This window comes from Narcine bancroftii, chromosome 9 (genome assembly GCF_036971445.1).
Source record: "Narcine bancroftii isolate sNarBan1 chromosome 9, sNarBan1.hap1, whole genome shotgun sequence".
Taxonomy (NCBI): Eukaryota; Metazoa; Chordata; class Chondrichthyes; order Torpediniformes; family Narcinidae; genus Narcine; species Narcine bancroftii.
Window position 1 is genome coordinate 83,404,372 of NC_091477.1, and position 26,919 is coordinate 83,431,290.

A 26,919-nucleotide genomic window follows, 5' to 3' on the forward strand; every position below is an offset into this window, starting at 1 on the left:
GTGCCATCCTTAGTTAGCTTAAGGCACAGGTTTATATCAGTAGACACAGGTGTAAAAACATTTCTGGAAACAATAATAGTTTATTAATCCCTTCATCTTTCAGATTTTACTGTCCTGGTGAGAACCACGTCTCTGTATTACATGAGACTGTAGTTTCTTTGTCTCAGTGCTAAATCATTTTCTTACCTTATTTGAGATCACAAGTTCAGAGGGCATATTTAAATTCATGATAGACACACATTGACAGCAGTGATCCTACACAGGAAGTTTTCAACAGAAATTAGTACTGAGTTAAGGGAAATTCATCTTGTGCTCATCTCGCTATTAATTTGTTAATGACAGGTTTAGCACTTAAGATGCCTCCCCATGTATGATTGATTAGCTCAAAGGCAGAATATCAAACTGCAATTCGGTGATGTATTTATCAAATTATATTTTACTGGAGCATTTCCAAATTATGAAAAAAATGAGAGGGAAAGAATTTGAATTTACAGTCTTTTTGTCTTTACAAAATGTAACCCTTTTTAATCTTGAAATTTCTAAGATTACAACCAATAATCATTTAAATTGTCCTTCATATGCATTGCTTTTGAACATTTACACAAGTACAAAGCTGTTTTTTTCAATGAATCCAATAGTTATTCAAATCACAGGCAGTCTTCCATTTGGAACCAATAGAACAGATTTGTAACCAAATATTTGCCCAAGAGAAAAATAAATAAATTCATATGCTATTCACACAAGCATAATGGAAGAGTGATGGCATGTTTACATTTAATCAAGAACGTTGATCATTATTGGTTGAACTGAGGTAATGTGTATTGGCGGAAAGTTGTGGTTGATTGATGCATATAGCTATAACAGTACAATAATCATAACAAACTAATGTTAATGTCAACAACCACTTCATGTCATAAAAACACAAAATCTAGTGCACAGTAGTTATTGGCTTCAAAACAATCATGTTTCATATTTAACCACATTATTAATCTGCTCAGGACTTGAGTGGCATATAACAAAAACTGGGTTGTATAAATGAGGGGATGAGCCAACATAAAGGATGGTGATTGAAAACTTGGTTGAATGGTGCACCAATAGCAATCTTGCACTCAATGTCACCAAAACCAAGGAGCTGATTGTTGACTTTAGGAAAGGAAAGCCAGAGGTGTACAATCCAGTGATCATTTGGGGATCAGAGCTGGAGAGGTTGAGCAAATTTAAGTTCTTGGGAGTCACTATCTTGGCAGATCTTTCCTGGACCGATCACACCAATGGCATTGTGAAGAAAGCACGACAGTGCCTCTACTTCCTCAAGAGGTTTGGTATGACACCAAAAACCCTGACAAGTTTCTATAGAGGTGTGGTGGAAAATGTGCTGACCGGCTGCATCATGATCTGGTATGGCAACAGCAATACCCCTGAGTGTAAAGCCTCCAAAAGGTAGTGGACACAGCCCAAGACATCACAGACAAAACCCTCCCCACTAATGAGTACCTCTACAGGGAATGCTACCATTGCAGCAGCAATCATCAAAGACCCAAACCACCCAGCACATGGTCTGTTCTTGCTGCTGTCATCAGGAAAGAGATATAAGTACCACAAGACTTGCACCACCAGGTTCAGGAACAGCAGTTACCCCTCTACCATCAGACTCCTCAACGACAAGCTCAATCAAGGAGTCATTTAAGGACTCTTACTTGTGCACTTTATTGATTTTCTTTATTCTCTCTGTATTGGACAGTTTGTTTATATTCGTTATCTGTTGCCCTACCAATTAGTGGTAATTCTGCTGCACCCGCAGGAAAAAAAGAATCTCAGGGTTATATGTGATGTTATGTATGTACTCTTACAACAAATCTGACATTGCTCAAGTCATTGTGTAGACATGACATCCTCAATCTTTGATTTGGATCATAGAAGATTATAGCAACAGTACAGGGCTTTCAGCCCATGATGTTGTGCAACATATGTAAACTGACTCCACACCAATCTAATCGCACCCTCCCTCTTACCCACATCCCTTTACAATACTTGCACTTGCTGATACTCAAGTATTTCCTTATAATTATGGCCATGTAGTCTTGCTAATCATTATATAAAATCTAGTTTGTTTTTTCACTGTTTCTTACATAATTTTCCTTTCAATTAAGACGGTGTTTACATCCGGTACCTCACGGATGGCAGTCTCTTCAATCTGAGGCGCCTGCAAGCTCACACCAAGACACAAGAGCAACTTGTCCGTGAACTACTCTTTGTAGACGATGCCGCTTTAGTTGCCCATTCAGAGCCAGCTCTTCAGCGCTTGACGTCCTGTTTTGTGGAAACTGCCAAAATGTTTGGCCTGGAAGTCAGCCTGAAGAAAACTCAGGTCCTCCATCAGCCATGGACTACCAGCCCCCCCACATCTCCATCGGGCACACTGAACTCAAAACGGCTGGAGAGTTGATTTGATAAGGTACCAGCAGATTTCTATTAGCTTAGAAAAAGTTGCAGTTGTTCCAATGCTCCCACTACTCTATCCTTTTTATTTTGTTTGTGGGTTCAAAGTTAAGTTTCCAGCGAGGTAAAGCCCTATATATCATTCCTCTTGGTAAACAAATCTTAACTTTGTAATAGTATGCAATACCATGATATATTATTGCCATAAATTTTAAACAGGAACAATGGAATATAAAGCAAATCCGTTTGTTTTCAAATGAAATCAGAAAATGCTGGAGATACTCACCTGGTCAGGAAGCAACTGTGGAGAGGAAAGCAGTTAACGTTTCAGGTCAACAATGCTTCATCACAATGAGAAAACAATGAGAGCGAACAAGTGTCTTCAATTTGCATTGAAGGAAGTTGTGAAGGGAACGGAAGGAACGACAAGCCAAAGATGAAGATTGCCCGAATTGCCTTCAATCCTATCTTATTCGAGGTATTTCAACATTTGCAGTATTTTTTTTTCCTTTTCAGTATCTGCCTTGAAAGTTAAACATTTGGTATGGATCAAGGTGGAAGCAATTATGTAATTTATCAGAGAACTCAGGCTGGTTTATGAAATTAAATATTAACCGGTGAGACCAATTGAAAATCTTCAACATAAATTGTAATAACCTCTGCTTTGCTGGGATTACATTACAATTCAATTACAGGGATTCTAAATTGTTTTTCTCTTATGAAACATTAATATGATTTCCTCCAGGTTGATTTGAAAGTGAGCGAGCTGTATCTCAAATAGGAATGTTCAAAAGGAAGGCAACCATTCAAAGTGGGTGCAACATAGGTGCTAGAAGGCAAAGGGCTAATGAAGGGTGTGGTCATCAGATGGTTGAAGGCTCTGTGTGAGCTGATTCTCATTTTAGGCCCTTGACACCTAGTGACAAGTTCCTGCATGATAACTGCATCCAATGAACAGTTTGTTGAACTATGATAAGAAATAAGGTAGGGTGACAAAATCCCCACATCAGCAAACAAACAGGAGAGAATGAAAGTTCTTCAGAGCGTCAAGCAAGATGACCATGGAAACAGCGGCAACAAAATGAAATGTACATAACTTTAGAATAGAAAATCTAGAATATCAGCTGGCTCCCCCCCCCCACCCTTACCCCCCCCCCCCCCAACACCCTCACCATAATTCACTCTTGCCTTTCGTTTATCAGTGGAAATTGTTGCCTTCCACCCTACTGGCTATGGCTGGTGGATAACAGCAAAGCTAGAGAGAATTGTTTGCCTCAGGGGAAAATGGCAACACTGTCCTAACAGCACAACGTGGTTCAGATCTGCATTTGTGTAGAAGCTTCCCGTTTGTTTCAGCCAGGATCTGCGGTCACCAGATAGGAGCCAGGTGAAGATAAAGAAAGGTGACATTCTTACCAAGTTCATGCAGTCAAGTGCAAGATGCTCCTCCAATTTAATGGCAAACACCCCTTTTACAAAATGAAAAGTGGTCTCTATACTTTTAGTAAAGGTCATGCTCCACAAGAACAGAATTTCCATAGCATTGCCGGGAGAATTTAACAGTCAAGTTGCATCTAGTCTACATTTAGGCGTTGACCTTTTTTGGGGCATTAACTTAAAACAGGACCTGAAATAAAGTTACGTAAATCAACATTGAGTTTCTGAACACATCCAGTCTAACTGACTGTCGAGGAAAGCCTGAAAGTCTTCTTGACAACAGAATTTAGAGCATTTGGTTGGAAATCTGCATTTCAATTTTTTTGGATAGATCAATCCCTTTCTGCTCCCAAGTGAAACATAATTGAAGGACCTATGCACGTTATTTCAGAGATCCATTAAGAATTGTTGGTGAGATATTAAAGGATCCATTTTGTTCCGGTATGAGACAGTTTCAAATAAGCAAGTTGCCACAAATAGTGGGAATTCTGATTTGCATCTTTTAACTACTGGTAAGTTCACCTGAAAAATACTAATGCTGGCTTCGAATCAATGGTTATCAATCTTTATTTTTCATTCCTTCACCTTCCATCAGCCATCAATAACAAAATCCACAGACAACGGGTCATGGGGAGGAGGGAGCTGGCAAATTTGGACTCCGCTGCAGACCACCAATGTGATTTTTGATTTGTTGGGAATATTTTTCGAGAATACTCTTTTTTATGGTTAAATGCACAGCCTTTTAAAATTTTTACTTGTTGATTATATTGATAATATTTGTCCTTGCCACGAACCACCTCAATCAAATCCATGGACTGCCTGTTGAGCTACACGGATTAAAGTGACTGAGGAAAAAAATATTCCATGTTTGGCACTGATATATTGAAAGTGACAGAAATGTATGAAATAAAGCTGATTGGCATTAGTGAACTGAACATCTCTATTTCCCCTTGATCCTGCACATGATTTGCTCAGTTAGAAAGAAGATATATATCATAGCAGATGAAATTAAACATAGTGAGCATCATATTAAAAGCATAAAATTAAAAAAAATCTCAGTTTCTTTCTACAATAGAAGAATGCAACTGGCATCAGTTGTGTGGGTTTTCCCAACCAGGGACATTAAAGAACCCTAAAAATACGTGCCCATGAACCTGACACTTTTAAAGGAGAAAACAGATATCACACATTAAACCACAACAAGAGACCAGCTGGTGCTCTGTTGAACAGCATGTAACATTTAAAAAAATGGGGGTGGATGAGAGAAATCGGGAGCATAAATGCACTGAAACCATTACTGGATAACATTGTAGCAAATTTGTTACATACCACACAATTTTTGCAATGATTTCTCAGAGTATGTGTCACGATCACATCCCTTTCCAATGTGGCTGGTCTGAAGTTCTATTCTGGTCTGTACAGAAGAAACTGGTTCACCACAAGTCTCCAGATGGATGCTGGAAAGTAATACTTTACTGCCAGAGCCAGACTTGTATTCAACACGTTTACTCCAACCTGTTAAAAATCAGATAACTTGAGCTTTTTTTTTTATAAACAAAACTAGGCTGGCCCTGTTGAAGATTAATTAGTTTTAGTAAAATTTAGTTGTTGTAAAAACGATCATCAAATTCACAGCATGGAGAAAGGCAATTATGTTGGCCTAAAATGACCATTTCGACCAGCAGGCACTGCTACATATTAACCCCAGTGCCCAGCATGTTGCTCTTGGCATTCTAGGCCTCAGAAGAGACTTCACCAGGGAACATTGTTCAGTCCTTGGGCAGGGATATAATGTGAGAGCAGATAATGGAAATTCCCTCTCACATTCGATTGTACCAACGTTGATGCCATTGACCATGTCTCCTAAATATGTTTATGATCTTCCACAGAAGTAGATTTCTCATTATCTTGAGTCATATTCTGTCCACAAGTATATTTCTAGCATTTGAATGCAGTGTGAATAATCACAAAATGCATTTAGAGCTTTACCTTGCCAGCCAGGCTTGCAAACTGGCTTAATTTCAATGTGCACTAATACACCTTCTGATGCTTCCTTTTGACCACAGTCGTACGCTGTAACCATGAACTTGTATTGGTGCTTACTGTCATAGCTCAACTTCTCAGTGTTCCTAATATTACCTGGTTTAAAAAAAATGGAATCATAATAATGTGTTTCATGTAAAACAGTTCAAGTCAGAATCTTTCAAATACAAGTCTTGTGCAACAAATTAAAAGTCTGAACATATATTTTTAATTCAGGAAAGAAATTGATGGCAATTAAGTAGTCAACCAACAGTTGCTACATCACATTTACTCATACATGCAAAATACTGGTTGAGGAGTTATTCATCATAATTTGCAAATAAACTGCTTACCAGATGTGTTAAAAATTAATTTGTGAGGAAACTAATCTCATTTTTCACAATTCTAGAATTTAATTAGAAGTGCTATGTTTCCTCTTGCATTTGACTGGCACTGACCCACCACCCTAAACATGTACTCATTGCACCAAATTCAAGTTTATTATCATCCAATTGTTCCAGTACAACCCGATGAAATAGGAATCTCTGGTCCATGGTCCAAAACAACATAAATACACATAGAGATATAATACACCTACAGACAAACAATTCATTTATATAGGACATATATATATATATATTTATATATATATATATATATATATTAAAATAAATATTATTTAGTAATGTTAGGTAAAAACATCATGAGCTGGGAATGTAGAGGGAGTCACCCAGTGCTGGGCCGTAACAAGATGCAGTTGTGACCTTGTACTCTCAAGATAAGAGTGGGGATGACAAATTGATGTGCAGGAGGCTAGCAGAGAGGGACAGCAACAGTTTATTCATTGGACAATGTCATGGTATGATAATTTACTAAGTATGTATCCTAAGGTATATAAAAAACACCACTTGCTGATAACGGCAGAATGCGCCTTCTCCAACTAACACTGTTAGTTGCAAGTGTTACAATCCGGTAATAAAGAACAAAGAACCTTGATTTCGACTCAGTCTGGTGTTTGACTCACTCATTCATAAACAAAGCAGACCTAACAGTAAATACTGGAGTCTCAGAGAGATGATGTAGCAGATTCAACAGTCATTTAGCAGTCTCACTGCCCATGAGAAGAAGCCAACCCTCAGCCTTGCAATTCAAGCTCCATTCTCTGACTTTCCCAATCCTCCCCAACCACCACCCATCCCATTCTCCTCCCCTCCCTGACACCCTCCACCCCACTGAACCTCCCCCCAACCCCTGCCATACCCTTGACCTTCCCTTCTCAGAGGATGAATATGTTATCCTCATTAGAGCCTTCACCTTTGACCCCTTTGCCCACACCTTAACGAGTTCCGCACATGCCATGATGCTGAATTCTTCTTGTGTCAGCTCCATCTCCATACCTACTTCCACAACCATAATTTTCCACCACCGCAGATCCGTTCTCCCACTTTAAACCTTCTTCCTCCTCCTGGACACCTCGATCTAGTCTTCTGCCTGCTCTGGCCCTTTGTGTTTCCAACTTATGCCAGGACATCAAACATATTTACTTCACTATTCCCTTCACTCATTCCAATATCATCGCCTCAGAACACCTGACTCCGCACTCTCTCCACAGCAATCCGAACCTCACAACCTGCAGACAAGAGTGGTGCTGTTGTGGCGCACTGACTTCTATTTGATTGAAGCCAGACTACAATTCTCAGACATCCCCTCTTACTTAGCCCTCCAACAGGACCCCAACAAAACTCACCAATCCATGGTATCACACACCATCTCTGAACTCATCACTTCTGGTCAGCTCCCTGGTATGGCCTCCAACCTTATTGTTTCCCAACCCCACAGTGCCTGATTCTACCTCTTATCCAAGAACCACAAATCCAATTGTCCTGGGAGACCCATTGTGTCCATGTGTTCCTGCCCCATCAAATTGGTCTCCATTCTGTTTAGTCCCTCTGATCCAGTCCCTCCCCACCTATATCTGGGACACTTCACATGCTCTCCATCACTTTAACAACTTCCAGTTCCCTGAACTTGATCACCTCATGTTTACCATAAATACACCTCCATTCCCTGTATTGAAGACCTCAAAGCCCTTAATTTATTTTTGGACAATAGAATCAACCAGTCCCTCTCCATCACCACCATCCTCTATAATTTCTAGGTGGAGTAATCCATGCTATAATCCTTCACAGGCAAGGTCCCTCAACTCTTCCTCTGTAAAATTGATGATTACTTTAGTGCTGCCTAATGTACTCACGATGAGCTTGTTGACTTCATTCACTTTGCTGCCAACTTCCACCCTGACCTCAAATTCACTTGGTCCATCTCTTGCAACATTTTCCCTTTCCTTGATCTCTCTTTCTCCATCTTGGGAGACAAACTCTCGAATGACATCTTGTACAAACCGATCAACTCCCCCAGTTTCCTCAACTACACCTCTTCCCCCCTGCGCCCTGTATGAATTTCCTTCCATTCTCTGAATTCCTCCATCTTTGTTATATCTGCACCCAGGATGAGGACTTCCATGACAGATCATCAGAGATGTCCTCCTTCTTCAAATAGCGTGGCTTTCCCTTTACCACCATCAACCTGGCTCTCACCCACATGTCCTCCAATTACCTGCACATCTCCCCTGGCCTCCTCCACCTCCACACACAAGGACAGGATTCCCCTTGTCTTCACCTACCACTCCACAAACTTCCACATCCAACACATCATCCTCTGCCATTTCCACCACTTTCTATGTGATCCCACAACTAGATACATATTCCCCTCTCCTCCCTCTTCACCTTCCACAGGGATAGCTCCCTTCATGACACCCTTGTCCATTTCTCCTTCCCCACCAATCATCCCCTTGGGACCTACCCCTTTGACTTCAGAGAGACTGGACACAGACTGGGAGATTGCATTGTTTAGGACCTCGGCTCTGACCACCGCAATTGCGTGGACTTCCCAGTGGCCACCCATTTCAATTCTCCAACTCATTCCCTTGCTGATATGTCTGCCCATGGTCTCATGCACTGTCAGACTGAGATCACCCACAAATTGGAAGAACAATGCCTCATCTTCCAACTGGGCAACTCTCCATCCAGATGGCATTAATTTCTCTGGTTGCTGTAGAGAATTGGAATGGAGGTCAATCCACATGACCACAAGAGCGGCAAAGAGGATCACTGGGGTCTCCCTTCTCCCCATTGACGTGATCTACCAGGATTGTTGTCTGAAGAGGGCATGGAAAATACTTGAGGACCCCTACCACCCTGCACATAGCATCTTTCAGCTACTCCTATCAGGAAAGAGATACAGAAGTATCAAAGCCAGTACCACCAGGCTGAGAAACAGCTTCTTCTCATGGGCAGTGCGACTGATGAACAACAAAATGAACTGCTCACATTAACCATCTGAGAATCTACAATTTATTAAACAATTTTTATTTATATATATATGTACTCTATACTTGTTCTGCATATGTATTTCATGTCTGCATGTGTTTTATATTTGGTTGTACGTTTGGATGTCTTGTACCAAGGACCAGAGAATGCTGTTTCTTCGGAATGTACATGTGCAATCGGATGATAAACTTGAGCTTGGACAACTATGTTAGTCCAATACGCCTGCACTTGTTTCATACCCTTCTAAACCCTTCCTATCCATAAATCTGTCCAAATGTTCTTTCCACAAAGTAATTGTACCTTCCCCTGGCAGCCTATTGCAGATATGGACTACACAAAAATGCCAGAGGAACCCATCAGGTTACTGATCCAGATCCTAATTAAAGTTCTAGCATCTTTCTTCACACCAGCAATTTTATTGTCATCTGCAACTTTACCAATCATGTTAACTCCACGGTCATCCAAACTACTAATATAGATAACAAACAACGGTGGATGGAGCACAATTCCTTAAAATCCTAATCAGAAGAGCAATCCTCCACAACTACCCTCTTGACTCCTTCTTCCAAACCATTTTTGAATCCAAACGGCCAGCTCATTTTGGATTCCACGTGATTTCATCTTGCAGACTAGCCTGCCAAGCAGGACCTTGTCAAAGGCCTTGTTATATTCCATATAAACCATGTCTACCACCCTGCCCTCATCAATTCTCTCTGTTAGCTCTTCAAAAGATTTTTTTCTAGATCTATTTCCACAACTCTCACATTTGTAAAATCAATGTCCACAACTGGACAGAATCCTCCAGCTATGGCTAAACCAACGTTTCATAAAGCCTCATCATGACTTCTTTACTGTTGGATTTGATGAATCCTGCATCCCTTATGTTTTTTTAAACTATTTTCTCAACCTGCCTTGCTATTTTCAATTTTCAACAGATCCCTTTGTTCCTGTACCCCTTTTAGAATGATGCCCTCTAATTATATTGCCTCTTTTCATTCTCCCTGTCAAAATATGCCACATTACAGTTTTCAGCATTAATTTTCACTTTCCACTCATGTGTCGATTCCATCAGATCACTCTCTTTGAACTCTTCTCCTCGTCGTTCACAAAGTCTGGAAGTTTGGAAATTGATCCCTGCCTACATCCATGTTCAAAACACTTAGCAATATGTTAAGAATAGCAATGGTACCTGCAACACAATTCCGCAGTTGACTTCCTTCCCAGACAAGAAAGAAACTTTCATTCATAATTGACCATTTTTTACAACTTTGCTTCTGAAGCCTCATTTATTCTTCGATTTTCAATTCTAATCTCAATCCTATTATCTGGCATTATATGATTTAAATTTCATATCAATCCAATTTCTCTCTTTAATCCTCCCTGATAGTTCTTAAAGCAATACACTATCAAGTGAGATAGACATGATTGGCCTTTCTTTATTCAGCTTTATTCTGTCACTTGATTATTCTTTTGGGACCTCTGCCCACATGGTGCGGGATGATGAGATGGGGTGGAAGCCACATGTTGAAAATTTTACAAGAGATACATTGTTCATATTACCAAAAAAAAGAAATTAAGCTTCAAGTTCATTCTCATGAAACTCACCATTCCTATCAATTGCAAATGGAACATCAGGTGTAACAACTTCATAATTACAAATCTGGCTGTACTGAGGAGAGCAATCCTCATCCACTGCCTCCACCTGCAGAATGTTGTCATACAGTTTTCCTTCTGTGATTACACCTTTATACACTGTCTCTTTGAACATCGGTGCATACTCGTTGACATCATTCACCTGTATGTGTACCACTGCCCTGGAAACAGATGGCATCTTTAGTGCTTTGCAAACAGACTAAAACTTTTTGACAAAAATATTATCATGTTTCAATTATTGACAGAGTTAAAATACATGCACAGAACTACTTGACAAATGTCTTCAGTAAAATGATTAGGACAAGTCAAAATGTTTTTGAAACACAGTGGAATCCTATTATCCATAATCAGTTATGGGAATCACCTGATTAAAGTGAACTTTACATAATTAAAGACTACAATACTGATTTGTTTTCCAATTACTTTACATTTTGCACTGGCTTTTTCTTTTAAATGGTGTATTTATTCTTAATACAGGTATTGGAAAACTAAGTCTCGATCAAGCAGATCCCCATAGGTGTCAGATAATGGGTATTCTACTGTATTTGGCTTCAGACCATTAGAAGAGCATGAGATATGAAAGAACAAAATAATTTAACAAACAAGAAAAATATTTTGTCCTACGATGTACTGAGACCATGGCCTTTTCGGATGAGATTATTAAATATTTTAGATCAAACCTCTTAGCTGAGGGAAAACTAATCAGGGTACATTCCCATTGCAGAGTAAATGTTTCTCTTTGCCACTGTTAATGATAAGTATTTCAGTTTGCTTTATACCTTGGAGTATCTTGTGCAGTTATGGTTGCCCAAAACAGGAAGGACGTGGAGGCTTTGGAAAGGGTGCCAAAGAGATTTACTTGCATGTTGTCTGGATTAATGGGAATGAGTTACGGGGAGAGGTTGGGAGACAAACTTTGGTTGATTTCCCTGGAGCATTGGATGCTGAGGGGAGACCTGATTGAAGTTTATAAAATTCTGAGAGGTATTAACAGAGTAGATTGTCAGAATCTTTACCCAGGGTAAAAATTTTACATCCTATTTTAAGATGTGAGGAAAGTGGAGGGAAGAAAGTTTAAAAGAGATGTGTGTGGTAAACCACTGTTTGTATATTTAACCGTCTGTCCACGCCCATTGGCCGACTGTACCTGTGGCTCCTCCACAGACTCCTGAATAAAGGTGACTGTTCCACAGCTCTCTCCCCAGTTCAGGACAGTCGAGCAGCATGGACGTGGCTCCATTCTACTGCGAATAAAAGCCTATCAGTTTTACGTAACTTCCAGTCTTTTGGAATTATTGATGGTGTATCAATTTTATTCACAATAAAGTTTGACAATGGAGCAGATCCTGAAGCCAGAGAAGTTGTAAATTGACTGACCCTCAATCACCTGAAGCCTTAAGTGTTCCTGCAGGCACTCCCGGGTCAGGCCTCTGGTATACTTAATGAGCAGGCGTACTTGGAGGCGATGGACATCCCGAAAGGCCAGTACTTGAAGAAGGTAAAAGAGGTTGATGCGTAACACCTCCTGGCCACCCGAAAATAGTGAGCCAGGAAATTGAGCGCCGAGTACTTCTGGGCTCTTTGAACTCTTGGATGGGCCTGTGACTGCAAGGCCATGACGGCCACAGAGAACACGGAGGACCTAATTAAAGATGCATATGTCACACGCATCAGATCCAACTACATCTATTAGACACTGTTGGAGCAAAGTGAGCTCAATTTGCGGAGGGCAGTTGAACTGGCAGGCACACTGGAGATGGCCCACCAGAATATGGTAGCCTACTTGGCTGAGAATGCACCTGCCTTGTGGTTGCCCTGGGTACCGCCATCTTGGGATGTGCCGCCACCCCCATGCACTGCCAGCAATCTGATCACAGCTGCTGTACTCCGTGAGCACTTAACACTGCTATCGCCACATTCCACCAATGACCTGACCATGGCCACTGAACTCCATGAGCATCTGAAGTGCCACTTCTGTGGCCTGATCATGCACCTGAGGAAATGGTGCCTGGCAAAAGATGCAGTCTGCTCCAACAGTGGGAAGAAATGGCACTACGTGAAAGTATTTAATTCCAAGCCACCTCAACTCAGCAGCGCCATGTGCGGACCATGAGGGCCGCTATCTTTGAGACACAGCAGTGCCACATGAGAACCCTGTGGGTTACCAAGATGCCGCCATCTTGCAGCCGAACGCACAAACTCTCCACCACAGCTACAGGCAGCGACCTGACACTGACCCCCATCAAGGTAGTCCTCACCATCTTCTCAGATCGATGATGGACATTTTGGTAAATCACCATGTGACAAGCTGTCTGTTCAATAGTAAGAGCATGAAGAGCTTCATCCACTTAGACACGGTGCAGTGGTACTCCCTCGCGGTTAAGCCAGTGAGCCACAAAGGTTTCTTGGCCTTGACATCCCATACAGCTGAAGTCTGCGGCTACTGCATAGGGACCCTAAACATGTGGACACTGTCTACAAAGACTTTAAACTCCTGGTGATATCACAGCTTTGCGCTGCTGTGCTACTGGGACTGGACTTTCAATGCCACCTTAAAGTGTAATGATGATGGGCCACCCCCCCCACAACTATCTGTAACCAGCAGTTTTTAAATCGCCCACTGCGCTCCACCAGCAAAAAACTCCTGGCTTCTTCCCACTGCTCCCAGCTATGATGGCCCACGGCGCATGACCTGGGGACTCTCAATCCTCAAGATTACCCCTCCACCATTGTTTCTTAACCTCACCCTTGACTGTAAACCCATTGTCACCAAAAGAAGGCAATACAATGCTGGGGACAGGGCCTTCATTAGGTCGGAGATACAAGGGTTACTCAATGAGGGGATCATTGAAGCCAGCACCAGCCCTTGGAGAGCCAAAGTGGTGGTGGTGAGGCATGGGGAGCAAAACAGGATGGTCATTGACTACCATCAGACCATTAACAGATTCACGCAGCTGGACACTTATCCTCTTACCAGCACATCCAATATGGTAAACCAAATAGTGCAATATCGGTTTTCTCCACCATTGACTTAAAGTCAGCATACCACCAGCTCCCCATCCGCCCAGAGGACCACCAATATATTGGTTTTGAGGCAGATGCCACCTCTTCTATTTCCTGCAAGTTTCCTTCAGCATCATCAATGGGGTCTCATTCTTCCAGCGGGAACGGTAGACCAGTATGAGCTGCAGGGAACATTAACATAACTGGACAATACAGACCATGAATCCAATCTCCAAAAATTCCTCCAGTCCACCAAGTTCCTTAACATCACATACAATAAGGCTAAATATGTATTTCGTATAACCCACCTGGCCATCCTTGGCTGTGTCTTGGAGAATGGAGTCATCAGCCCCGACCTTGATTGCATGCGTCCACTTTTGGAAACCCCCTTCCCTACAGCATCATGACCCTGAAAAGGTGCCTGGGCTTGTTTTCCTACTATGCCCAGTGGGTCCCCAATTATGCAGACAAGGCTTGCACCCTTGTTAAATCCACCATCTTTCCCCTGGTACTAGAGGCCCGTGTAGCTTTCAGCCACATCAAGACAGATATTGCCAAGGGTACAATGCATGCTATGGATGAATCCTTCTCATTCGAGGTGGAGAGGGATGCATGTGACTTTGCTTTGGCTGCCACACATAACCTGACGGGCAGACCCATTGTCTTCTTTTCCCTCCAGGGCCCTGAAATTCGACATTCCTCTGTTAAGAAAGAGGCCCAAGCCACTGTCGAGGCAGTAAGCCACTGAAGAAAGTACCTGGCTGGCAAACGACTCACCTTGCTGACTGACCAATGGGCAGTGGCTTTCATGTTCAACAGCCAGCAGCGAGGTAAAATCCAAAACAACAAGATATTGAGGTGGAGAACTGAACTTTCCACCTACAATTATGATATCTTGTCCTGGCCCAGGAAATTCAAAGAGACCCAGATGCTCTATCCTGTGGAATGAGTGCCAATGCACAAATAGACCGATTGCAAACCCTGGAGTCAGCAGGTTCTTCCATTTTATCAAAGCCTGCAATCTGCCTTATTCCTTTGAGGAGATCGATGACCAGAAACTGCCAGGTCTGAGTTGAATGCAAACTGCACTTTTATTGTCCAGACAAAGTGCAGGCCACCTGCCCCTTTGAATGCCTTAGCATTGATTTCAAAGGACCCTTCCTCTTCTCTGACCACAATGTGTCCTTCCTCAACATCATCGATAAATACTCACGTTTTTCGCCATCCCCTGCTCTAACATGACAGCTGTCATAGTCATCAAGGCCCTACGCAGCTTCTTCACTCTGTTTTGGTTTCCCAGCTACATCCATATGAGTAATGAGCTGTGCCAGTACCTGCTGGCCAGAGACATTGCCACAAGCAAAATGATCAGTTACAACCCCTGAGGGAACAGGCAGGTGGAAAGGGAGAATGCTACCATCTGGAAGGCCATCCTCCTAGCCCTGCAGTCTAGAGGCCTTCCAGTCTTCCACTGGCAAGATGTCCTCCCTGAGGCACTCCACTCCATCAGATCACTCCTAAGTATCACCACCAATGCCACACCACATGAAAGAATGTTTTCCTTCCCCAGGAAGTCTGCAACAGGGACTACAATACCGGCCTGGCTGACATCCCTAGGGCCAGTCCTACTCTGGAAGCATGTGAGGAGCCATAAGTCCAACCCACTGGTAGAAAGGGACCACCTCCTCCGTGCGTAGGTGGCGTACCTTGATAAGCACAAGGACAGTGTCTCTGTTAGGGACCCAGTGTCCTCAGGGGTTCAGGAGACCATTATCAATCACCTCACACCCCTGTCACCTATCATCACCCACAATGTACCAGAGCCTTGGCATCTTACCCCAGTCACAATGGATGGCATGCCAGACGCATTGCCATGCATCCACCCAGCCAACACCGACGACTGCAGACAGGCACCCCAGATTGTCCAGGACCCCATTGCTGTGTCACAGCCGCAGCCAGGCCTACAACGGTCGCAGTGGCAGATCAGACCACCCGAAAGACAATTTATGATAACATTTGATGCACTTCACCCTGCCGAACTCTTTTAAAAACAAGGGGTGAATGTGGCAAGCCACTGTTTGTATATTTAACTGTCTGCCCATGCCCATTGGCTGACTGTACCCGTGGCTCCTCCCACAGACTCCTGAATAAAGGTGACTGTTCCACAGGCCCCTCCCCAGCAGCATGGACGAGGCTCCATTCTACTGCGAATAAAAGCCTATCAGTTTTACATAACTTCCAGTCTTTAGCAGTTATTGATGGTGCCTCAATGTGTGGGACTAAGTTTTTTTTTACAGAGTGGTTGGTGCCTGGAACATGCTGCCAAGAGAACAGGTGGAAGCAGTTCCAATAGTAGCATTTAAGAGGCTTCCCGATAGAAACATGATGATGCAAGAAGCAGAGAGATAAGAATCATGAGTAAACAGCAGAGCTTTAGGTTAACTTGGTCATCAGGTTCGGAGCAATCAAATGGGCCAAAGGGCTTGTACCTGTCATGTACTGTTCTATGTCCCTCCACTAACATCCATCAATGTAATCAGTACACTCAATGCAGAATGGAGAAACCTGGGAAATGAAGATTAGCTGAACATTTTGAGCTTTATCCTCGATCATGAAAGAACTTTATGTTAGCTATCCATTAGCTATGTCATGTACTTACAGAATTACACACACATTAGTTGAACAATTGCAAGTAATTTTGTTTTCTATTACAAAGAGCTTCTTTGAAATAGTTGCTGGACCTTGCTAGGAGACAATTAAGGAATGTATGAAACACAAAATGATGAAAACACTGAGGAAATTAACACAAGAAGAAACAGGAACAGGAGTAGATCATCTGGCCTGTCAAGCCTGCTCCACAAGATCACGGCTGACCTGGTCATGAACAAAGCATCATTTAACTGCCTTTTCCCCACTACCACAATTCCCTAACAATGCAAAAATCCATCTATTTCTTAATTATAATTAATGAGGGAGTCTCTGCTTCTCCCTTTGGTAGAGAATACTACATATTTAATATTCTCAGGGAGAAACAGTTCCTCCTCATCTCTGTCTTAAATCTACTTCCCTGAGTCTTGAAGCTACTTTACCAACTGAGGGGAGAAGAGGTAACTGAGCTTCAATTGAAATGAAAATGTTAACTCAGGTGATAAATCTGCCAGAACAACACACATTATATGAGCTCTTTCATACTCCCACCTATGTTCACCAGTGACCTCTTGCTGGTTAGCCTGTGCTCCTCCCCTGCTCCTTCCTCCCTCCTTTCCTCTCCCCCCCGCCCCCCCCCACCCACATTTTTATTCAGGCACCTGCATGTTTTTTTGCTTGTACCTTGATGAAGGGCTTAGGCCAAAAACGTTGGTTACCATTTACATCGAACAGATCCTGCATGACCTGCTGAATTTCTCCAGCACTTTTGTTTATTTCACTCTCTCACACGATTGTGTTCATTTATTCCTCCAGAGAATTGACATCATTGGTGTTCTCTGCACCACTGGGCACATTAAAGAGGTCCCCATGTTGTCTGATTTTTGCTTATAATGAACATCAATTATCAATTTAACCTTTTTATTAATGAAAATTTCTGTTGATACAGCTAAGACTTATCTGACTGTAAATCATACTTAACAATACAAAGTTACTTCCAATCATTACTATATACAATGCAATATCTATCCATCCACATTAAATGTTGACATGCTCCTCTACTTCTACATGCAAACCTTGAACAACGCTGGTCATTGGTCGTCAACCAATTGGTATAAAATAAGCTGCTAATTTAACATTGCCCATTTGGTGCAGCAACTAAACTTGAATTTCATTTAAAGTTGGCAGAATATCATTTGAGATCAAAAATATTTGGCATAAATGTTTCACAGTTAAAAAAAAATACATGTCCACTGCACTGGAAAGCCCGAATGAAAATAGGCCACATTTCCAGGCCATCTTCCAATCGTGGATTCCATTACTCACAGCTAATGACCGAGTCTAACCACATGAGGGGCAAGTTACTCACTTGTGTGATTTTTTCCAAAAAGTTCCACCAGGCCTAGCTCCACAATCATATGCCTGAATGATGAATGTGTATTCTTTCTGAAGCTCACAGTCAATTGGATATTTTGCCTGCAGCAAACCTTCCCCAGATGTCTTATTTAACACCACAGCTTCGAAGGGCACATCCTGACTGTGGATCTTAAAAGCGCAGATCTCACCTGAAACAAAAAATATAATACATTAACATGTAAATATAAACTCCAAAAAATTCAGAACTTTTGCTAAAATTGAAAATTAGTAGCCCAAGACTCATGTACAATGAGCACTTTCCAAATTACAGACATTTGTTTTCAGAGTAAATATCAACTGAGACTTCATCCACAATTTTTTAATGATCTGTCATCGACTGCAACTGATCATTTTCTAAGAACACAATTTTATAGAATCATTATTTCATCTACACAACCTCAAATTGCTTCCTACCCTTCAATATACATCCAAATACATTTATTTTAACTAAACGTTATGATGCAGGAAATAGAGGGACAAGTATCACGAGCAAGCAGCAAATTGAGTGCAACACCTTTACATCACTAGTGATTGGGACTAGGGTTCGAATCCCACGTTGTCTGTAAGGAGTTGTACGGTCTCCCCGTGTCTACGTGGACTTCGGTTTTCTCAACCATTTGAAATGTTCTGGGGTGTAGGTTAATTGGCCAAAATAGGCTGCTATGTGCTGTATGTATGTACGTATGTTAATGAGGTGCAGGCATAAATGTATGTGGTAAAGTTTACAACCCTGCCATGAATGTTTCTGAAAGAATACATTTCATTTCTAGCCAGTTCAAAAATTGTGACCAGTAGTTCGACCTAATCAGTATTGTTTATTAAAACCGCTCACACAGTTATGCTTGAGATACCACCGATATCTCTGCACTTCACTTAAAATACAATTGAATCTCTATCCCATTTACTGTATCTCAATGTGCCTTCTTGGAAATGCTGTTATCACCTGAGCTGAACTCCTTTTGCTTTCTCTACCTGGAGAGAATATGATGATAGCTGTTTTTCATATAAAACTGCACCTGGTTTATCATTTTCACCTCCATCACATACAAGCGCATTTGATAATTAAAAATATCAGTAAAAGTAATATCTATATCTGGATTAACTGCCTGTCAAAATTGTAGGTGATGAATGCATCAAAATGTGGCTTTGATCTAGTATCCAAAATCCTGTAAAATGGTTATCCAGAATTCAAGCAACAGGCAAAAATATTGTGGAAAATCTTTGGCTTGGCTTCGCGGACGAAGATTTATGGAGGGGGTAAATGTCCACGTCAGCTGCAGGCTCGTTTGTGGCTGACAAGTCTGATGCGGGACAGGCAGACACGGTTGCAGCGGTTGCAGGGGAATTTTGGTTGGTTGGGGTTGGGTGTTGGGTTTTTCCTCCTTTGCCTTTTGTCAGTGAGGTGGGCTCTGCGGTCTTCTTCAAAGGAGGTTGCTGCCTGCCAAACTGTGAGGCGCCAAGATGAACGGTTTGAGGCGATATCAGCCCACTGGCAGTGGTCAATGTGGCAGGCACCAAGAGATTTCTTTAGGCAGTCCTTGTACCTTTTCTTTGGTGCACCTCTGTCACGGTGGCCAGTGGAGAGCTCGCCATATAACACGATCTTGGGAAGGCGATGGTCCTCCATTCTGGAGACGTGACCCACCCAGCGCAGCTGGATCTTCAGCAGCGTGGACTCGATGCTGTCGACCTCTGCCATCTCGAGTACTTCGACGTTAGGGATGAAAGCGCTCCAATGAATGTTGAGGATGGAGCGGAGACAACGCTGGTGGAAGCGTTCTAGGAGCCGTAGGTGATGCCGGTAGAGGACCCATGATTCGGAGCCGAACAGGAGTGTGGGTATGACAACGGCTCTGTATACGCTTATCTTTGTGAGGTTTTTCAGTTGGTTGTTTTTCCAGACTCTTTTGTGTAGTCTTCCAAAGGCGCTATTTGTCTTGGCGAGTCTGTCGTCTATCTCGTTGTCGATCCTTGCATCTGATGAAATGGTGCAGCCGAGATAGGTAAACTGGTTGACCGTTTTGAGTTTTGTGTGCCCGATGGAGATGTGGGGGGGCTGGTAGTCATGGTGGGGAGCTGGCTGATGGAGGACCTCAGTTTTCTTCAGCATCGATAAATAAATAAATAAATAAATACAGCATCAATAAATAACACATCTATCAAGTCAGACATCACTTCCAGCTCAGGTGAACTTGCACATCTTCATAACATTAAGGAGCGTATTATAGATGTGAAAGTCAGAAATGTGTCTCCACAAACACAGCACAGTGCTCATTCCTACCAGCACAGTATTTAGGTGCATCTATTACTGGGATATTGGCGAGGACAACATCAAGAAGAGGCTGGTGTCTGGATATGTCCCAAAATTAGGAAAGTTGTCCTAAAATTTGGTCAGGCAACAGTCTGACATAGATGTATCTTATAGGCAAGTTAGTGGATTTCTCCTTCATAATCCCAAGGTAGGCCATGACCTACCAATCGGACAAACTCATGAAACCTAAGGAAGTCACATGGCATTGGATCTAACACTGTCAAATAAATCTGATTACCATCATCATCCTTTTGCTGATGAATCAGTGATTCGCCGTGGTAAGATTTGCTGATATGTTATGAAACATAATTTGACACAAATCCATATTGGGGCAGCTGACCAAAACAATGGTTATAGAAATAGCCTATCAGGAGAAGGGCAATAAATGTTGAGCATTTAGGGATTTAATTCCAGAAGCCATGGCTTTGACAACTGAAGGCATGAGCACCACTGGATAGGCAATAACATTTAAGACCTGTGAAGATGCTAGAGGGAGGGAGAGCAGAGGCTTCAGAGAGCTGAAATTACAGAATTATTGGAGGGAATACTTAGGGAACTTTGGAAGAATTTTAACATGAAGCTTTCACTAGGATCTGAAGTTGGCCAGCAAGCAGCAGGAATGATGGAAAATGGTGCTTGCTTGGAATGTTTCCCCTCACTCCATAAACAATGCTGCAGATCTTTTGAATCAAACATGTGACTACAAAGCCAGCTTCAATCTCAGCAATTCTCCACCACACGTTTGGCCTCTTGTCATAAATCCTGTCAGGTGGTGGGGCAAAATCAACCTGCACCCATTAAAGTGCTGCAACAGAATCACGGTGATGATTCCATGCCTGCAGCTGAGTTACCCATCAAACCTGCAAAAACATTATGTACATTTCTAACATTCAAAACTATTACAGAGCCAAACTACTGCATCAAAAAATTACATATTTAAAATAATAAAAATGCAAAGCTTTTGAATAGATTTTGAAATGTTTAAAAGTTTTAAATAAAAGAAAACATTGATAAAATCTGAAACTTGGTCCACAGCAGTCATTCCTCTCATTTCAAATGAATGGAGATGTTGTTCCTGCACCAGGTCAAAGCTGATGTATGTTTTTCTGGTTGCCTTACTAAAATTGGCTGATGATTACCTTCCCTTCTAGACCCTGTATTTGGCTTTTGTACTGTCTGCTGGCATTTCCCTGCAAAATCTGCACCAAAGAAATGGACTTCAAGCCAATTTTTTTGTTAATTAACTTTATTTCTTCAGGAAAGTACTGCATGAAAGAACCTAAACCAGCCCACATAGAGGGGTCAGTAGTGGAAAGAGTTAAGAACTTCAAATTCCTAGGTGCCAACATCTCTGAAAAAACTATCCTGGGACCTTCATGTTGATGCACTCACGAAAAAGGCAATACTTCATGTGGAATTTGAAGAGATTTTTATGTCACCAAAAAGACTCTTGCAAATATTACAGGTGTACCATGGAGATAATTTTGATTGGTTCCAACTCTATCTGGTATGGTCGTGCCAATTCACAGGACAAGAAAAGGCGATAGAGTTGTGAACCTTGCCGTCGTCATCACGGGCATCAGTTTTCACTCATCCAAGGACATCTACAAGAGGCGGTGTCTCAAGAAAGCAGCCTCTATTCTCAAGGACCCCCACCACCCAGGTCATGCTCTCTTCTCACTGAAGGAGGTAAAGGAGCCCGAAGGCAAACACCCAGTGGTAGAAAGACAGCTTCTTCCCCTCTGTAATCAGATTTTTGAATGGACAATGAACCACAGACACTGCCTCACTTTTCCCTTTTTTTGCACTAATTTATTTATTTTTTAAAAATGTAATTTTCAGCAATTTTGCACTTGCAATGTTGCCACAAAACAATGAATTTTATGACACATGTTCATGACAAACACTGATTCTGAAAGTCAGCTCAGGAAGATCACAAATGCTAACAGAGATGATGAAATACTAAGAGAAGATGATGGGTTTTTTTTTCCAAACTTTCAATGGGCAAAATCTAGCTTCTATTTCTTAAATAATAAGATTTCTAGATTTAAAAAAAAATCTTCAAGTTTCTGAAAACATCTGCAACAAAAATGGACTAGAGTTTGGCCAGTGAATTGTTGGGTGAACTGATTTGATTGTCCTGACTGGAAGGTATTTTAAATGGCATAGTTGATCTGCTGAGGACATGGAAATGTTTGTACAGCAGTATGTACACAAGTTTAGGTTGGAAAAAATTGCTCAAAATTCCATTATCCATAATCAATAAACTAGATATAGAGATTCTCAATTCCTAATATTTCTATGTTCTCATGCAACCTTTAAATTGTTTCATATTTTAAGATTGTGTGCAAAGCATACTAAATAGGGAACTGTATTTATCAATGCTATCAGTGAATGACCATGTTTTGTTCACAGCTTCAGCCGTATTAGTATGATTTACCATTGTTACTTGATGTACAGTGTCACAATGATCAATGTTTGACGAATTGCTATTTCATTACATGGTTAAATGAAAGTTGTGATTATTTAACTCAATGGTTCTCAACCTTTTTCTTTCCACTCACATACCACTTTATTCCCTATGCCATGGGTGCTCTGTGATTGGTAAGGGATTGCTTAAGCTGCTATGTGATTGGGAAGGGAAGGTTGGGAATCACTGCTCTAGACCCAATTGTTACTGAAATATTTGGCTTGAGAACAATTGTCACTGGCCCATTTCCTTTGAAGTTCTAAAACTGTGCACATAACGAGTCAATTAGGTATGATTAAAACAGTGGTTTTCAACCTTTTTCTTTCCACCCACATACCAGCCTTACTAATCACAGAGCACCCATGGCATAGGGATTACTTAAAGTGGTACGTGACCACTTTAAGTACAAGGTACAAGGACTGCCTAAAGAAATCTCTTGGTGTCTGCCACACTGACCACCGCCAGTGGGCTGATACCGCCTCAAACCGTGCATCTTGGCGCCTCACAGTTTGGCGGGCAGCAACCTCCTTTGAAGAAGACCGCAGAGCCCACCTCACTGACAAAAGGCAAAGGAGGAAAAACCCAACACCCAACCCCAACCAACCAATTTTCTCCTGCAGCCGCTGCAACCGTGTCTGCCTGTCCCGCATCGGACTTGTCAGCCACAAACGAGCCTGCAGCTGACGTGGACTTTTACCCCCTTCATAAATCTTCGTCCACGAAGCCAAGCCAAAGAGAAGAAGATGTGAGTGGAAAGAAAAAAGGTTGAGAACCACTGATTTAACTCAAAAATAATGCTAATTCATGACAGTATTGTGCCTATCATAGCTTTTTTCACTGTTTCATCCACTTAATGCTTTTGTGCAAAATAGCATATTAAAATGCCTTATCCTGTGTAAGATGCAGGTATAATAGAAAAAAAATGTTGAAGGCAGATTTAAACAAGATTGTTGCTTTCATAGTATTGCACCTCTTTTCTTTGATTACCTTGCCATTATATTTTGGTGCAACACCAAAACAACCACACCCTTGTACTGGAGTACTTCTAGTCTTGAGGACATGAACATTTCCATTTGAATTCTCTGCTTTCACTCTGTGCCTTAGCAACCTGGTATCTAAGGAACATGAGACCACAGGAACGTCTGTCAACCTCTCGGAGCTGATACTATTTTGTTACTTGCTTTAATTACTCTAGTTTACTGGAGACAATGTTATGTGCCTTCATTTCATTTCTTTTTAAAGAGAGTCACTTTGAAACACATTTACACCAGCTGACTGAAAAGGGGTCAGACAGTTGGAAGTCTCATTAACTTATAATTATCAGAGCAGTCTCAGACTAAATGAAATGTATCATCAATGTGGCTTTGATAAAATCCCGATGCTGTCAATTAGAAGCCAACATCTGTGACTATTTGCATGAAACTGACGAATGAAAAATCTATGTGTGTGTGTGTAATATATATATTACATATATTTAAAGTTATGAAGCATAATGCTACTGAAATCATATCAACTGTTAGTCACTGAAGAAAGAAAATTGAATTTACATAGCACCTCATCATAAGGTGCCAAGGAGCTTGAGATAAAATGAATTGAATCAAGTGGAGTGAATGTCTTCATGCAGACAAATGCACCTGTGTGCAAACAGCACGATTTTATTGCCAACGAATAAATAACTTTTCTTTGGTGTAGAGTGTGAGGCAGGATACCAGATATTCATGTTTTGCAAAGATCGATCGATCTATCATCTCCATCCAAACTCCTGGAGGAAGTGGAATTAACCAGCATGTAAAGGAAGGTCCTTCAGGCATCCCTCCTTTCAGTTACTCAGATTGAAGATTTTTGAATTTTTATTAAAGCTATCAACTTTAACAAGAGAGAGAATCATCATTTGGAACATGTTAGAAAAGTGATTTAAAAAAAATGCATCATTTATATTTAAGATCAACTGCTATTAAAAAAAATGCATGAAAAAGAATATACAACCACAAATAAATATTATTCTCCTTAATATGGAATTACAAATTCCACTTAATGTTTAAAATAAATCTTTCAAGTGCTCACTAATTGAATTAGTGGTTCAATTATAGCAGAATTTAGACCAATTTAATCAATCTATTCAATTAGATGAAACAACTTCAGGTTTTCTCAATGCCAATTGCGATCAAGTGGTGAAACAATAAAATTATGTATGAGCAGAACTCATTCAACGTAATAGCTTCATTTGCCCAATGCCCTGCCAGTCGTAGACTTGCACACAAATAATGGTCAATTTGGACAAGTTAACAGCAACTGCTGCTGCTGCCATCTGGACAAAATTAGATTCACAACAATTATTAAACACACCTTCAAGACAAGAGGAAGGAAAACTGAAGAAAAATTAAACGTAGGTTAGTCAACAGACACCCAGTCCTTAAAGAGAAATGTGCAGAATGATTTCCAGTTAATACCGGGTAGCACTTCAAAAATATGTACTTAAATCTGAACGTTTATTCCGAATATTGTACTTTCTTTGACATTTTCTTCTTTACTGGAATAATTACTTTAATATACCTTCTGTCCCTGTTCAAATGTGTGGCAGTCAAGCACATTTATTCAGTTGCACCAATAGAGATCTAACTGAACATCCATCCAAGATTCCTATCATCAAAGAAGTGAATCCTCCTTCAATTCAGTTCACACAACAGGTGATGTAAAGTGAGTTTGATTCATCTGGATATAACAAAGTTGCTGTGACCAGAGGGCAACCTGGCCGCAGGACTGATAACTAGTATTCCACAACTGGCTTGGTAGCAATACATCCTGCTCCATTATCGTAACATCCACCCAATGAAATGGAAAACTGCCTGGGAATGTTCTGTCCACAAAAATGGAATTAAATTTAATCTAGTAATTACAGACTCAGCAAAGTAATGGGATGTGAGATGTCAAGGAACACCTACTCTTCGATAATTGCTCATTGATAACGAGCTTGAGTCTGTCGGGTATGTGCAACTTCAATACTCTTCATGCTCTTGGTCTAAATATGGTCGAATGAGCTGAAGTCCAGGGGTGAGGTAAGATCAACTCTACCAAATGAGTCATTAAAAGCCCCAGTCAAATGGTATTAAGGGGGAAAATACTGTTGGTGTCGACCCTTGCATATTTAAGATGGCTGTGGTTTTAAATCATTCTGGTGCAGGAACTCTTTAGGGCAGTGTCCTCATCATTTTCAGCTAATACAATAACCAGATTCTTTCCATCAACAGGACAAAATATTCAACTTCACTGCAATTCCTTAGATAATGAAACTGTCCATGCCTCAGCCACATTGAGTGAAACACGAAAGTCGGCAGACGCTGTGATTGTAGTAAAAACACACCAAAGTGCTAGAGCAGTGGTTCGCAACCTTTTTCTTTCCACCCACATACCTCTTTAAGTATTCCTTATGCCATAGGTGCTCTGTGATTAGTAAGGGATTGCTTAAGGTGGTATGTGGATAGAAATAAAAAGTTAGAAGAAAAATAGATATTATGTATATGATTCATCAGGGAAATTTAAAGATACATGCCAACCTATTATGTTTTATTTTCATTTGAAGTAAATGTTTTTAATGTGATTCGATGTACTCATTCTTCCAGAGGAAATACAACCTTATCTTTGTCTTTTGATTCACGGTATGAATCAAAAGCTACAAAATATATGTAACCATTAGGATAAGTTTTTATTTGGTTAGTTTTCTTTTTTTAAAATAGAGTAGGTGGGTGGGTTTTTTTATATATAGGTATGAAAATAGAGTGTTCCTGTGAATCCTTTTGTGAACCAAAATGATGTAAAGCAAAGACCCATTCTCTACTATTGAAGGCTATTTTTGTAAAAGCACAAACCCATTCAAATTTCTTTTGGATAGCGAACACAGTTTTCTTCATAAAAGCAAATTTGTGTAAAGCAAGTATTTGTAAAGGGTGTGTGTGTGTGTGTGTGTGTGTGTGTGTGTGTGTGTGTGTGTGTGTGTGTGTGTGTGTGTGTGTGTGTGTGTGTGTGTGTGTGTGTGTGTGTGTGTGTGTGTGTGTGTGTGTGTGTTTGCGTATATAAAATATTTTTGATGTCTTTTCTGTCTTCATCCAGTACCGTGGAACGGGGATTGATTTTAT

The 26,919-nt window shown here is 41.1% G+C and overlaps 1 protein-coding gene across 4 annotated transcripts in view; it reads right to left on the bottom strand.

The window, feature by feature from the left end:
* Positions 1–26,919, bottom strand: part of clstn2a (calsyntenin 2a) — a 453,983-nt gene that overhangs the window by 109,230 nt on the left and 317,834 nt on the right. For all 4 annotated transcript variants that reach the window (XM_069896652.1, XM_069896653.1, XM_069896654.1 and 1 more), the window contains exons 4-7: positions 17,959–18,154; positions 10,893–11,101; positions 5,866–6,015; positions 5,206–5,391 (exon numbers count right to left, since the gene is read on the bottom strand). In XM_069896652.1, the coding sequence (XP_069752753.1) occupies positions 5,206–5,391; positions 5,866–6,015; positions 10,893–11,101; positions 17,959–18,154 (741 nt within the window). The remainder of the gene's footprint in view (positions 1–5,205; positions 5,392–5,865; positions 6,016–10,892; positions 11,102–17,958; positions 18,155–26,919) is intronic.